Genomic DNA, 15,223 nt, shown 5'->3' with positions numbered 1-15,223 from the left:
AAAATTTCTGAAGCAGGAGCTCTCTCTGGCCCACAACACTGGGATTGTTTAACTAACCCAGAACTTCATACGCAAATACATAACTCCACAGTGAAATATGAGACACCTGAATCCATCTGTCATGGATGCTTTAGCTGAGATTCCTTCATTGCAGGGGGTTGGACTAGATGACCCCTGGGCCCCTTCCACCTCTATGATTCTGTGAATGAGACCTCACCTTAATAGTGCATCATAGAGCTTTTTGCCAAATTTTTCCTTGAGCAAATGCGCAGTGTCCCTAAGAGAGAGAAAGAGATCATCATTAAAGACTTCCGATCCACTTTTCCCTGTGTGAATGTTTCCCATATGAATCTGCTTCTTCTTTTTCCTGCCTGCCTCCCGCAACTTGGTGCCCTTCAGACGCTGGACTACAGAGCCACTTCCGAGCTCGAGAGGAGGTGGGGTTGCGGGCTTCACGCCCTCCCAACGTGCGCAGGGGCTGGCTCCCAGCCTCCGCACCATTGAGGGAATCCTTGGCTGTGTCATCTCCCTAGCCAGCCAATCAGCTGGCCTGGGAGGGAGGCGTGGTTTGCGCTATTTAACATGGGCACCACCAAGGATCTCCCTCTTTTGCTGCCACAGCTCCTCCAGTTTCCCACCCTCCCGCCCTTTAGGTTTTCCTTCTGACTTTGCTATGGACTTCGGTTGGTCGCCGTTAAGGGGCCTGGTAGGAATTTTTCCACTTGGCAAATTGGCACCAGCCACTTGGTTTTTTCACCTACCTCGTAGCAAATCGCCACAACTTCCTGGGATTGGCGTTTAGGCATTGGTAGGGGTATTGTTATGTAGATGAAGGGGGGAGGAAGCGCCTTCACCTCCCCCGGATTGCGAAGGGTAGTCCAGTAAAGGATTCCAGGGGGTTTGGCTCTGTCCGAAGCCTATGGAGGTAAGGGCCTAAGGCACGCCCCCAAGCGGTGACCCTGGGGGAGTTCCTAGTTGATGTGCATCAGCAGGACTCCCCCTACTGGTGGTTAACCCTTCCTGGTCTTCAAGCAAACAGGCTGAAGCTGGATAGTCGCTAGGAGCAATGCCTAAGCCAATACCGCTCATCACCTGTAACCAATAAAGTTGTGGCCATTTTTTAGCCCATTAACCTAAATACTTGTGTCACGTGTCTTTATTTCCACCAGGGGGAGGCTGGAACCTGCCACGCAACTCCCATCACCCCTGACCATTGGCCATATTGGCTGGGAGGAGGAATCTAACAACATTTAGAGGGCATTTGGGTGAGCAAAGTTGTGTTCCACTGATCGCAGAAATGTTCGAGGGGCAGCAGTGCCAGGGTTTGGCTTCCTTTGCAAGGAAGAGAACACTAGAGATCTATGACATTTGTGTGTGTGTTGCAATTTTTGGGAACCCATGGCCCTCCAGATGTTGTTGGACTCAACTCCCATCAACCCAAGACAACATGGCCAATGGTCAAGGATGAGAGGAACTGTAGTCCAGCAAGGGACACAGGCTCCACATCCCTATTGTAATATTTGCTTTATTTACAAATATGCCAATAGATGGAGGTAAGCAAACACGAGCACTCCTAGCAGATCACAAATCCACTGTCCCCAAATCACCTACTGCAAGGTATCTCAAGATCCTGCCAGCCTTCAGTTCACTCCCTGGACCTCTCTAAGGTGGCTGTATCATGCTTTACAGAGGACAGTTCTCTACTCAAGGTCTAGTTTAAAGATAACAGACCATAAGAAGGAAAAATAGGAGAGGCTCTGAAGTCCCCCATCAACAGTGAGACCAGGGCAGCAGACTAAGAAGGCATACCAATCCACCTGGCTACAGCTTTCCCTGCTGTGTTGACAGGTAAAGGTAAAGGTAAAGGGACCCCTGACCATTAGGTCCAGTCACGGACGACGCTGGGGTTGCGGCGCTCATCTTGCTTTATTGGCCGAGAGAGCCGGCTTACAGTTTCCGGGTCATGTGGCCAGCATGACTAAGCCGCTTCTGGCGAACCAGAGCAGCACACGGAAACGCCATTTACCTTCCCGCTGGAGTGGTACCTATTTATCTACTTGCACTTTGACATGCTTTCGAACTGCTAGGTTGGCAGGAGCTGGGACCGAGCAACGGAAGCTCACCCCATTGCGGGGATTCAAACTGCCGACCTTCTGATCGGCAAGTCCTAGGCTCTGTGGTTTAACCCACAGCACCACCCGCGTCCCTCTGTGTTGACAGGTATTGTTTTTCTATTTAATTTGAATAGCTATTTCTAAGCTTGTACCTGTGCATATAACACTCGCATGTGCATATGTGGCCCCGCCTGCCCCCTTCCAGAATTGCAGTTTCATCCCACACAAGGACATTAGCTGTGGGGCAGGGGAAGAAAATGTATTTCCTATTGCGGAGAGATCTCGGTATCTCTCCCGCTGAGGAAACACCATACAACTGCAGCTCCCCAATGAGATATTCGGCATCGGATATTTTGTGTTTCATTTGGAACAGGTTTAAAAGAGAAGGGTGTGGTTACTTTATCAGACCACAAGGCGGCAGTCTCAAAAACACCTAGTGCAAGTTGGATACATGGTCCAAAAATGGCAAGAGTTGCTGTGATGCAGAAGCAAAACTGCCTCTTGCCAAATTCCTTCCTGTTTCGTTCTTTCTCTTATTTTTTTTTCTCCCTTTCAATTCTCCTCCTGCCAAAATTCCCCTTCCTGCCTAATGACTGCAGACACAGCGGGGTTCACCCTAGTTTTGCAAACTGAGCATCAGATCCGGGTCTTGAACCAGGTGTGTGGGCATTGACACAATTCAATAAGCGTAAGCTGGGAACCAAAGCTTGAGCAAGCCCTGGGTCAGCTGCCAGATATTTCATAGAATAAATTGGGTGGTGTGCAACTATATTTTACTTAGAGCGGACCTCCTGAAATTAAAGGACCTAACTTGGTCAGGTTCACCCTTTTGGCAAACATGAAACCCACCAGCCGTTTCACACACCAGAATCAGCCGATCAATCAGTCATGGACTGTCATTAATCAACCAGTCAGTCACTGACTGTCATGGACTGGTTGGACACAGAGGAACGGTGGGAGGAACTAGCAGGGAACCCCCAAAGGAAGAAGACTCAGAGCCAGGGGATTGGTGGTGGGACAATGAGGAGTGGTCAGAAGAGGGAGAAGACTGGAAGGCGGAGGTGTCGGAAGCTGAAGAGGCAACAGGGCTTAGTGAGCTGGGGGAGTCAGTGACAGAGGGCAGTCCAGACTCAGAAGCAGGAGAGGAGGGAGGCAAAGACGCAGAGATGAGTGCAGCTGGTAAAGATTCATGGGTGCCTCCTCTCGCTCCTGCTGCAACAAGCTCCGCTCCCCCTTGGTCTCCCAGAACCAGGAGAGGCATGAAGAGGGAGGAGCAGAGACAGCAGCCTCTCCACGTGTCCCTATTTTCTAGGGATGTCCCTGATTTAGAGAAGCCATCTTGGTTTCTAATTTGATCCCGGAATGTCCCACTTTTCCTTAGGACGTCCCCATTTTCATTGGAGAAATGTTGGAGGGTATGGAGTTATTCGTCTCCTGAGCCATCTGAAGGCAATCCTGTATAGGGAAGTGGTTTTTTTTTAATTTAAAAAATGTTTAATGTTTTATTATGTCTTTATATTTATATATATTGGAAGCTGCCCAGAGTGGCTGGGCCAACCCAGTAAGATGTGTGGGGTATAAATAGGAAAATTATCATTATGGAATGGGACGTCCCTATTTTCATTGGAGAAATGTTGGAGAGTATGAAACAGGTGCGCTGGCAGAGTCTCAGATTGCTTGGAGGGGACCTGGGAGAGGAGGGGGCTTAGGCGACTGTGGAGAGACGAGGACCTTCAGTCTCGGCTCCTGCTTCATGGGGGCAGGACCTGCCAGAGACGAGTTGCTCTGCTCATTAGGCCTGACACTCCTGTACAGATCCTGTTTTTGCTAATAAAGAGTTAACTTCAACTTGCTCTGTGTGATTTACTGCTGGCTGCCTCCTGTCATCAACTCTTTTGCCATGCCAAAAGAGAAAGAAAGAGGTTTACCATAGCTGCTTCCGGACTGCCTGGCCTTTCAGGGTTTCCACGTTGAAATTGTTGGTATTTGCTGGCATTATGAAGAACACCACGACGGTGACATCGCTCCTGTGCACCTGAATAAAGAAAAGATGCCCATCTCAACAGGGAGAGATTTTTTGCAATGCCCTCCCCTTATTGCTCATCTTGTTTGACCTTTAAAGACCTAAATTGGAACCACGTTATCCGAAAGACCACTGACACCAGGGTTGGGAAACCTTTTTTCAGACCAAGGGCCGCATTCTGTTCTGGTCAGCTTCCTAGGGGCCACATGATACTGTTTGCTGTTGCAAGGGGCCAAAGTGGGCGGAGCAAAGAATATTCATCCAGGCAAGCAAGAAGCAATGTCAGAGTTCAAAGACACATTCCAGCCAGGCAAAAACACTCATGGAGGATGTAAAGCAGAGCTGGTGAGGGGTGTGGCCTAGGAGTAGGAGGTGTGGCCTAAGGATAGTCCCAATGCAAAAATCAGATGCCATTCCATTGCACTATTAGTCTTCCCCTAGCCCATACATATCAGATTTGGCTATGTGTGCGCTGCATCTGAGACAGCCAAGTGGCAAAGACCGTTGCACTATATCCATTGCACTATACATATGTGAGTCTGTATTATACCCTTGTTGAGCTTTGTGTAGAGGCAGGACCCATAAAGTACATGCATAAAATCTCAGTGGCAGTCCCCAGCATCTCTAACAGTATTTGGTCCTTCTCACATGCAATGTATTTGCACTCTTCCATTGCCTCTCGACACAGACAGATGCCAACTCGATTCATTGTGCTCTGTCTCTGGGACCCGGAGGACAGCTGCCAGTCAGAGCAGGCGAGGGAAACAGACTAAGGCAGCCTCATATGAATTTGCATTCTTTCTTACCCTCAAGAGGAAGTTCAATCTTGATAAGGCCTCTAAAAACATGTCGGCTCCTTTGTTTGAAAACTCGTATCTCCCAGCAATGAAGAAAAACAAAGTCCTCTCAAGGTTGAAATCAAGATGTCTGAAAGCAAGGGCAAACAAACGTAAAATGGGTCAAGTGGTCGATCAAAGAGGGCTCATGGTAAACTGTGCTGCCGACTGAAGGTCATTGACACAGCAACAACACTGCAGGTTTCCTGTTCTACCTCTCATCTGCGTGAATCTTGACTAGCCAACACACACAGCGGTGGCACCAGTGTTGTGGAACGCCCTCCTGGCTGAAATATGAAAGCCACCATCTGCACTGGCAGTCTTGAAGACACACCTGTTTGGGCAAGCAGTCCCCTGAACTTGATTGTTTTTTTTAATTGTTTGTTTACTTATTAATTGTAATGCTTTTAAATGCCCTTACTTTATTGTGTATTATAAATATGGGTGCTTTTAGCATTTGGATGGAACTGTTTCGTTGTTTATTTAAAACTGTGCACTGCTTAGAAGCCATTAAAGCATGAAACTAGTCTGTTAATCAGATAGTAATAGCCATTGTTAACAATAAGAACATAAAGCCCAGATGAGTAAACTGTGATCCTCCAGTGGTTGTTAGATTACAGCTACTGTCTTTACTGAAAGATTATCTCACGCCATATATACACAATCTGTCACAGCATTCTGTTGCTGTTATTTATCGTTCTATATTCTGTAGCACTTAATGTAGCAAAATCTAAGCCTGATGAAACAGTAAGTTTTCTGCATCTGTTTATAAATCTGGGCAAAGCGGGTTCCTCCTGGATTGCCAGTGACCCCAGTGCAGGCTGGTAAATCCTATATCCCAGTAACTAAAGCTGCATATTGTTTCTCTGCTCTTTGGAATAATGAGAGCAACAGATGATTCTCGGTTTTTCCATCTTAAATTCTGTTTTCTACATTTCCACAGCAGTTTACAATTAAAAAAAAAAATCTTAGCATTTTAGTGAAAATTTCTCTTAAGAAACTCATTGGCAAAACTTTGCAAGCAATTTTTCCTAGTATGCTATTTTCACTAATCTATGCATTTTAAGGCACACTTTGCCCTCATGAATCCTTTTTGTACACTTGGCTGGACAACTGCACTGTAAAATTTGGAGAAGTGTGAACTTTGGATGATGGCTGTGTTTCAGTTTCTATAAATGATAGAATGGGAAAAACCAGAGATCTGTTCAAGAAAATTGGAGATCTGAAAGGAACATTTCGTACAAAGATTACCATAATAAAGGACAAAAGTGGTAAGGACCTAACAGAAGCAGAAGACATGAAGAAGAGGTGGCAAGAATACACAGAGGAATTATACCAGAAAGATATGGATGTCTCGTATACCCCAGGTAGTGTGGTTGCTGACCTTGAGTCAGACATCCTGGAGAGTGAAGTCAAATGGGCCTTAGAAAGCTCTGCTAATAACAAGGCCAGTGGAAGTGATGATATTCCAGCTGAACTATTTAAAATTTTAAAAGATGATGCTGTTAAGGTGCTACACTCAATATGCCAGCAAATTTGGAAAACTCAGCAGTGGCCAGAGGATTGGAGAAGATCAGTCTACATCCCAATCTCAAAGAAGGGCAGTGCCAAAGAATGCTCCAACTACCGCACAATTGCACTCATTTCACACGCTAGCAAGGTTATGCTTAAAATTCTACAAGGCAGGACCAAGAACTCCCTGGAGTGCAAGCTGGATTTCGAAGGGGCAGAGGAACCAGAGACCAAATTGCAAACATGCGCTGGATTATGGAGAAAGCTTCATTGACTATGCAAAAGCCTTTGACTGTGTTGACCACAGCAAACTATGGCAAGTTCTTAAAGAAATGGGAGTGCCTGATCACCTCATCTGTCTCCTGAGAAATCTCTATGTGGGACAAGAAGCTACAGTCAGTACTGGATATGGAATAACTGATTGGTTCAAAATGGGAATGGAGTACGACAAGGCTGTACATTGTCTCCCTGCTTATTTAATTTACATGCAGAATTCATCATGTGAAAGACTGGACTAGATGAATCCCAAACCAAAATTAAGATTGGCGGAAGAAATATCAACAACCTCAGATATGCAAATGACACAACCTTGATGGCAGAAAGTGAGGAGGAATTAAAGAACCTTTTAATGAGGGTGAAAGACGAGAGGGCAAAATATGGTCTGAAACTCAACATAAAACCCCCGAAGATCATGGCCACTGGTCCCATCACGTCCTGTCAAATAGAAGGGGAAGAAATGGAAGCAGTGAGAGATTTTACTTTCTTAGGCTCCATGATCATTGCAGATGGTGACAGCAATCCCATGGACTACAAGAAGATCAAACCTCTCCATTCTGAAGGAAATCAGCCCTGAGTGCTCACTGGAAGGACAGATCCTGAAGCTGAGGCTCCAATACTTTGGCCACCTCATGAGAAGAGAAGACTCCCTGGAAAAGACCCTGATGTTGGGAAAGATGGAGGGCACAAGGAGAAGGGGACGACAGAGGACGAGATGGTTGGACAGTGTTCTCGAAGCTACCAGCATGAGTTTGACCAAACTGCAGGAGGCAGTGGAAGACAGAAGTGCTTGGCGTGCTCTGGTCCATGGGGTCACAAAGAGTCAGATGTGACTAAACGACTAAACAACAATTGTGTTGGAAAGTGTGAATTAGGTGCATTTGCCTTTAAATGGTAACTGGATTGAATCCCTTCCCCCCAATCATTAGGCCTAATGAAGTTCACCCCTTGGCCCACCTCACATTCCACCCTCACCCTTCTTCAGATCTCAGGATCTTTGAAGTCAAACATTGGCAATCCTGCCAGCATGGGTGCCAGTACCTAGGGGCCAAACCCTTTTGGCCCCCTCCCTATATTTTTGGGTTAGGGGCTGGGGCCCCCAATGACCCAAAAGTACGGAGCCAAGTGAAACATGCCTCCAGAGGCCAGCTCCTTCTCCTCCCTGTCATGGAGGGGATAGAGGGTCAAAGCGGCCTCCCACCAGTGGCAACACCAGGAGGAAGTGAAGGAGGAGCCACTCCCGTTGAGCTGTTTTGCTCCGCCCCAGCTCCCCCGACGTCCTGATGTCACACACGTGATGTCAGCTCCCCCAATCACTTCTCCAAGTTGGCATCTCTGTCTGCTAGCAAGTCTATTTCCCAGTCCCACAGATAAACTGTGAATGGGGTTTTGGGTGTCTGGGGCAAGGTCTACCCTAACATTTTGGAATAACCCAATTGTCCCTTTTTTGAACATACCCGTAGAAATGGCCTCGAACAAACTCTTGGATCCTAGCTTTGCAGGTGGCGTGCAGATTCTGGAACTCGTGCATAGCGGAGAATTTCTTAATGTTCAGCCCGTTCGGAGTGACGACATCTGGCAAAAGAAAAGGGAAAGCAGCAGCAGCCACTGAGTAGATCTGAAAGACATGGAAGGAACAGGGTCTCTCTCCTTTTTCGACAGGTGTCAGGGATTGGACACAAGGGGGAGAGATGGAGGAGGAATGATGGAGGTCACCCCCTTTCCCTGACGCTGCGGGAGAAGAGGAAGGCAACAACAAACCTATGTGAAACATACTCCATAAACACACAAGACGTAACCGGCTGTAATTTTGAATAAATAAGGTATAATATTCATTGTATCAAATTACAGATTTCAACGGAAGTCTCATAAAGTTCACCGAAAAAAAGCAGAAGACCCAGTGGATCAGTTCATTCTCTAGTCAGTTCATGCATGAGGTCCAGACATGTATAAGTATCTATTCCACCTGTCTGTTCATAGAGTCCAATAATCCACATGAAGGGTTATTACAGTTCCACAGAATCCTTTCACAGAGTCTGACAAGGATTTCCAGAATATCAGCCTTGTTTCACCACTACTGTGCTATAAGATCCACTATCCTGTAATATTACATATGAGCCTGTTCTACTGATGAAGCCTAGGATCCGCTGGGTCTTCTGCGTTTTTCGTTGAATTTTATGAAACTTCTGTTGAAATCTATAATTTGATACAATGAATATTATACCTTATTTATTCAAAACTACAGCCAGTTACGTCTTGTGTGTTTATGGAGAAGAGGAAGGCAGCATTGATTTATGTTGCTTTTATAATTAAGTGTTTTAAAGTGTTTTAAATTTGTTGTTAGCCACTTTGAGCCCGGTTTTTGAACCGGAAGGGCAGGGTATAAATAAATTATTATTATTATTATTATTATTATTATTATTATTATTATTATTATTATGAACGGAGCTCCAGAATGAATTAAGTTCATAACCGGATGTACCCCTGTATCTCTACGTACGGGTCTCCCAACTCTGTAAATCACAAGCTGTTTTGATCGTAATGCCCTTGTGTAGACTTCAGGCTTAATGATCTACTGCGGCAGGGATCATCGACCCCTTCTTTGACCAACAGTCAAATTTCGCAACTTTGCAGTCCGGCATCTATGACACAGGGGTCCTCTGTAGGTCTGCAAGATTGAGTCAGCCTCACCTTAATCTAGGAGTGCAGAAGCACTTAATCTAGGAGTGCAGAAGCACTTGGGGTGAGGGAGCAGATGAGGAGGGTGGCGTGGTGCAAACTGGTGCTACTCCTGCAGTGTTTGCACTGCGGTGGTGTTGCGGCTCCCCCTCCTGCTAAGCAGCAGTGATGCGAGTGATGGAGGTCAGGTGATCAGCCCTCTCCCACCAACCACTGCTGCAGAGGTGGGCAACGTCAGGCAAAAACCATCCCAGTTTTCAGAATAACCTCATCTTGTTTAAGGTTAGAAGTGGCGCTATGGTCTAAACAAACAGAGCTTCTTGGGCTTGCCAGTTGTAAGGTCGGTGGTTCAGATCCCTACAATGGGGTGGGCTCCCTTCACTCTGTCCCAGCTCCTGCCAACCTGCCAATTCAAAGTGTTGGTGCTGACCATTAAAGTCCTAAGCGGTCTTGGTCCAGTATATCTGAAGGAGCGTCTCCAGCCCCATTGTTCTGCCCGGACACTGAGGTCCAGCGCAAGGGTCTTCTGGCGGTTCCCTCACTGCGAGAAGCAAAGTTACGGGGAACCAGGCAGAGGGCCTTCTCAGCAGTGGCACCCGCCCTGTGGAATGCCCTCCCACCAGATGTCAAAGAGAACAACAACTACCAGACTTTTGGAAGACATCTGAAGGCAGCCTTGTTTAGGGAAGTTTTTAATGTTTAATAGGTTATTGTATTTTAATATTCTGTTGGAAGCAGCCCAGAGTGGGCAGGGTATAAATAAATTATTATTATTAGTAGTGGTGGTAGTAGTGGTAGTATTGGTATTATTATTATTATTATTATTATTATTATTATTATTATTATTATTACCTAGCAGTTCGAAAGCGCGTCAGTGCAAGTAGATAAATAGGTACCGCTGCAACAGGAAGGTAAACGGCATTTCCGTGTGCCCTGGTTTCCGTCACAGTGCCCCATTACACCAGAAGCAGTTTAGTCATGCTGGCCACATGACCCGGAAAGCTTTCTGTGGACAAATGCCGGCTCCCTCGGCCTGAAAGCTGAGATGAGAGCCACACCCCATATTCAATTTCGACTGGACTTAACCTTCCAGGGTCCTTTACCTTTTACCTTTCTACCTCTCCGTCTTCACGAAATACCACCATATACCTGGGCTTAACCATGTGCAAAGACTTCATTTAACCAGTGCTTTAAACAGAGAACATTGTCAGTTTCCCACTAAGTAGGAAGGTGGTCCATCAAGGCAAACAGGGCATTGCCCCCCCCCCCAATCTCAGTTGGCAACTCCTGAAGTTGTTACTGCCTGCCAACTTCCTTGCACTTCTAAGACTCAGCGGGGAAGAGGATGTGGCAAAACTAGAGCCTTTCTCAATTTGCCGACTCTTGGCAAGCGTTCGGCACCAGTTCCCCTCCGACATCTTGATCTTACCAGCTGTTCTCTTGAGCATGTGCTCTGCTTCTATGGCCGTTATCTGAGAGACTGTGGTGAAGACATGGGCACAATGCACCGAGGCCCGTTCCATACAGTACCGGTGATATATCTGCCTTTCGCCTGCTTCTTTATCTATGTCAAACTGTTGGACAGCAAAAAGGAAAACAAGAATTACTTGTGTGTCAAGGTCCCCAAGCCACCCCCCAATAATTCACACATCACGCATCAATTTTGGTTTGGGTTTTTGGAATGAATTTGGCCACAACTTTATTTAAATACACACAAGTGAGTGGTTGCTTAGGCATTGGTTCCGACTATCGGTCCTTGCCCAGGGACAGAACTGACTTCCAGATTCCAGCGGAAGCCAGTGAGGGAAACAATTTTGGGGAGAAAATGAAGCTGGGCCTCAGTCCCTCATTTCTCACCCTCATGCTCCTGGTGGCTTGCACGGCCCAAGTCCAATGCCAGGGACAAGGACAAAAAGAATGGCAAGCCCCTGGATTCCTTTAACGGAATTCCCTTTCCGCACCACCATTGGAGGGGTAGGCACTTACCCCTCCACCAACCAATTTGAACCAATGCCTAACCTCCAACCTTACAAGTTGTGACGATTTGCTACGCAGTAGGCAAAAACCAAATGGCACCAGCCAATCAGCCAAATGGACAAAATTCCTACCAGGCCCCCGCTCCAAAGCAGACGACCCCATGACAGGCATAGCAAGGTCAAGCGAACAACCCCCCCCCCAATACAATGAGGGTGGGCAGGTGATCTGGTGCAAGCAGCCAAGAGGACGCCCAAAGTTGGGCTTCCAATATTTAAAACCCTCCTTCAAAATTGGCAACAAGCAATTCTCCCCAGCGACCCAATTAACCAATTCACTGCCTGGGTCACTCCACAAATCAGCCCAGCAACACTGGGGTGGCTTGTATTCCCCACCGCAACACGTGCTCTCTGCTAGGGAGAACACGTTTTGTCAGATGTTGGGCGTTCCTCCACAAATGGCCTAAGTGTACAGGCAAGTTATTCGGCCAGAGTAGTGGGGTGTTGTTGTTTTTTGGGGGGTCACATTTAAAGGGAAATCTCTGAACCAGAAGCGGAGCCTCTAGCTGAAATGGTATGCCTGACCTCCAATATGTGAGCTTTCTGGACAAATTCTAATTCACCAAGTCACCCAACATCTAAAGGGCATCTTAGAAATGAGGTCAACAAGTGCTTGGGCAAGTCTATCCCATTGACACAGAAAGTTCAAAGGGGAAAGGAAGGCGACAGGGCATGGAGATTAGACGTGGTGGAACCCCAACAGAGATGTCGGAGCACTTGATTAAGAGTTCAAATGGTCATCACCCGTTTTCCACCGGCAAAAGCCAAATCTCCACAATGTTAACCAATTCTTAACTCTAATAAGGTGTCAATGATTACAGTTGAATTGCAATCCTCTTAGTCTTAAGTGATCCTTTATGGCTGGGAGACCATGAGTGGTTCCCTCAAAGTCAAGGTCAGGGAGATGTTCCAGACCACAACTCTCCTATCCAGGACATTAATAGCCAGCTTGAAGATTGAGAATGGAGAAGATCTTCAGTTTCTCCAGTGCCATATGACATCTGATGCAAAATCTATGTAAGCTTCCCCCCCCCCCCAGGGAAGCAATTTTTAAATTACAGACAGTTGATTAAATCAGGGTTGGTGGGGTAATAAGGATAATGCTTTTTTGAAACTCCTGTTTTTATAACATGCTTCACTTACTACATTTTGGGAGAAAGTATCGGTTTGCATAAACATGACTGTGTGGAAATAGTTGACATTTTCAAAATATTCTTTTGAATTACGTACCTAATATATGGAATCTGAAAACTGGACAACGTAAATGGGATTTTTTTGTGCCCCTGCTATGGCCAAAAGACTGATATTGATGCACTGGAAAGATAAACCTATGGCTCCCTTTAGTCAATGGATTGCAGATATGGCAACACTCGCAACTTATGAATGGATTGCTTGCAGACATAGATGCTGTATGGATAAGTATAGTGATATTTGGAATGCAGTTATTAAAAGTAATAGGTAGGTTATAAATAACCATATATGTATTTGGGTGACAATAAAATTTATATGCCTATATACTAGACAAGCATATGTGGAATTGTAGTTCTTGGCATATACAGTGATATAATATACCTTTTAGGGACGCGGGTGGCGCTGTGGGTTAAACCACAGAGCATAGGACTTGCCAATCAGAAGGTCGACAGTTCGAACCCCCGCGATAGGGTGAGCTCCCATTGCTTGGTCCCTGCTCCTGCCAACCTAGCAGTTCGAAAGCACCACAGTGCAAGTAGATAAATAGGTACCGCTCTGGTGGGAAGGTAAACGCCGTTTTCGTGCACTGCTCTGGTTCTCCAGAAGCGGCTTAGTCATGCTGGACGAGATGAGCGCCGCAACTCCAGAGTCGGTCATGACTGGACCTAATGGTCAGGGGTCCCTTTACCTTTAATATACCTTTCCCCCTTTCTTCCCCCCCCTTCTGTTTCTATTTTATTTTGTTCAGTTGAAATATTCTCATTTAAAAAAATCATAATAATAATAGAAAATCAGGGTGGGGGACCTTTTCCAGACTCCCGCATTGCAACATGGGCAACCATCTAGAGGCAACATGATGGGGGGGGGGGTAGAAACAGCAATGGATAGGAGTCTTACCATTGTGGTGTTAAATCTCTCTCTCTCTCTCTCTCTCTCTCTCTCTCTCTCTCTCTCATTCTTTCTCTCTCTCCACCAGGCAAGCAAAGAACATTATCACAATTCCAGGACACATTCCAGCTTGGCAAAATTATTCAACGCTGGGAGGGGGGAGTTCAGTGGGAGGGCATGGCTTGCAGAGAGGGTATGTGGCTTGGGAAGCATCCCAAGGCCACACAGAAAGGCTTGTGTTTTGTTAGGGATGGATCAGTACTTTATCAGAAAATGCACATTTCATCTTCTAGCCTTATCTCTGTATACAGTGGTGCCTTGGGTTAAGAACTTAATTCATTCTGGAGGTCCGTTCTTAACCTGAAACTGTTCTTAACCTGAAGCACCACTTTAGATAACGGGGCCTCCTGCTGCTGCTGTGCCCCTGGAGCACGATTTCTGTTCTCATCCTGAAGCAAAGTTCTTAACCCGAGGTACTATTTCTTGGTTAGCTGAGTCTGTAACCTGAAGCGCCTGTAACCCGAGGTACCACTGTACACAGTTCTAAACACGCTCCATCCTAAGATATGTGTCCCAATGCACTTTGCTTTGCCTTCTGAGCCCACAATGGCGCCACAAAATCCATAGTAGTGCGAAGGCGGCAGGTTCCGATCTGCCCGTTAGCGCAGGAAGTGCAGACCAGGTCAGTTCACGCTGGAATTAACAGAAATCGAATTTATCAATCACCCCTAATCCTGGGGGCCAGTTGCTTCTTCTGAGCAGACTTAGGCGTCAAGGCGCACCATTATAATCCTATTTAACCGTAGAAGACAGGTCTCCATTTATAGACCAGACAATTCCTTCTCCTCCCATTATTTGCCTCCCCTATGAATTCCAGCCATGACCCTTTGCCAAGGCCATACATGATGTCTAGCCTTTGACCTCGCTCTGCAAGGTTGTGAGAGAAATCTCATTGTCTCCCTCTTGGCAGCCTAGTCCAAGAGCCTTGGGTTCTAATAGCCTTATGGTGAGTTGAAGGACAGGTTGATTGGAATTTATCTGATGAGACAGTACAACAGGGTAGACCAGGGGTCACCAACCTAAGGCCCATGGGCTGGAAACAGCCCGCAGAGGTCATTTGAACTGCCCACGAGCTGCCCCCACACTGAGTTGCCTGCTCACACGCTGCGCTAAACCAGTGCAGTGCAGCATGGGGACTTGCTTCCACGGTGCAGGAAATCGCAGTGGCGCATGCTCACGCGTTCGTGTCTGTTGGAAAAATGCCCCCGGGAAGGGTGCCACCTTCCCCAGACACTGGGGCCTCTCTCCGGTGGTCACTCTCTGGCTGGAATCCTCCCTCAGTCCAGAGAGACCGGTAATAAGCGACCCCTCCCTCCTGAGAGGAGCACACTCAGCTTCTGGCATTCCATGACAGAAGAAAAAGACAGTCCGTAGTCTAACACACTACTTTATTAAGACTGTACATGGAGCTATTACAAGCGTGTCTGCTCTCCTGAGCAGCTACGGCTTGACTCCCAACCTCAGAAGTGAAAGTACTTCTCCAATTACACTGCGAACTGGCTGAGACTTCCTGTCTCATGCTCAGAGACATCACATGATGTCAACAATGTGCTGCTTCCTTGCAGCCGGTGGGGATTAAAATCCCAACATCCTCCCCCATTTGAAGCAACA

General features: G+C 46.7%; 1 protein-coding gene across 1 annotated transcript in view; it reads right to left on the bottom strand.

Moving 5' to 3' along the window:
* The window catches only part of GYS2 (glycogen synthase 2), a 49,382-nt gene that overhangs the window by 9,971 nt on the left and 24,188 nt on the right, over nt 1-15,223 (bottom strand). The window contains exons 5-9 of the mRNA XM_081926982.1: nt 10,870-11,014; nt 8,219-8,336; nt 4,944-5,064; nt 4,043-4,149; nt 218-277 (exon numbers count right to left, since the gene is read on the bottom strand). Of these exons, the coding sequence (XP_081783108.1) occupies nt 218-277; nt 4,043-4,149; nt 4,944-5,064; nt 8,219-8,336; nt 10,870-11,014 (551 nt within the window). The remainder of the gene's footprint in view (nt 1-217; nt 278-4,042; nt 4,150-4,943; nt 5,065-8,218; nt 8,337-10,869; nt 11,015-15,223) is intronic.

The sequence above is a fragment of the Podarcis melisellensis genome, assembly GCF_964234715.1.
Source record: "Podarcis melisellensis genome assembly, chromosome: 10".
NCBI classification, from domain to species: Eukaryota; Metazoa; Chordata; class Lepidosauria; order Squamata; family Lacertidae; genus Podarcis; species Podarcis melisellensis.
Note: the sequence above shows the minus strand (reverse complement) of the source record. Positions and strands in the feature narration are given on the sequence as shown.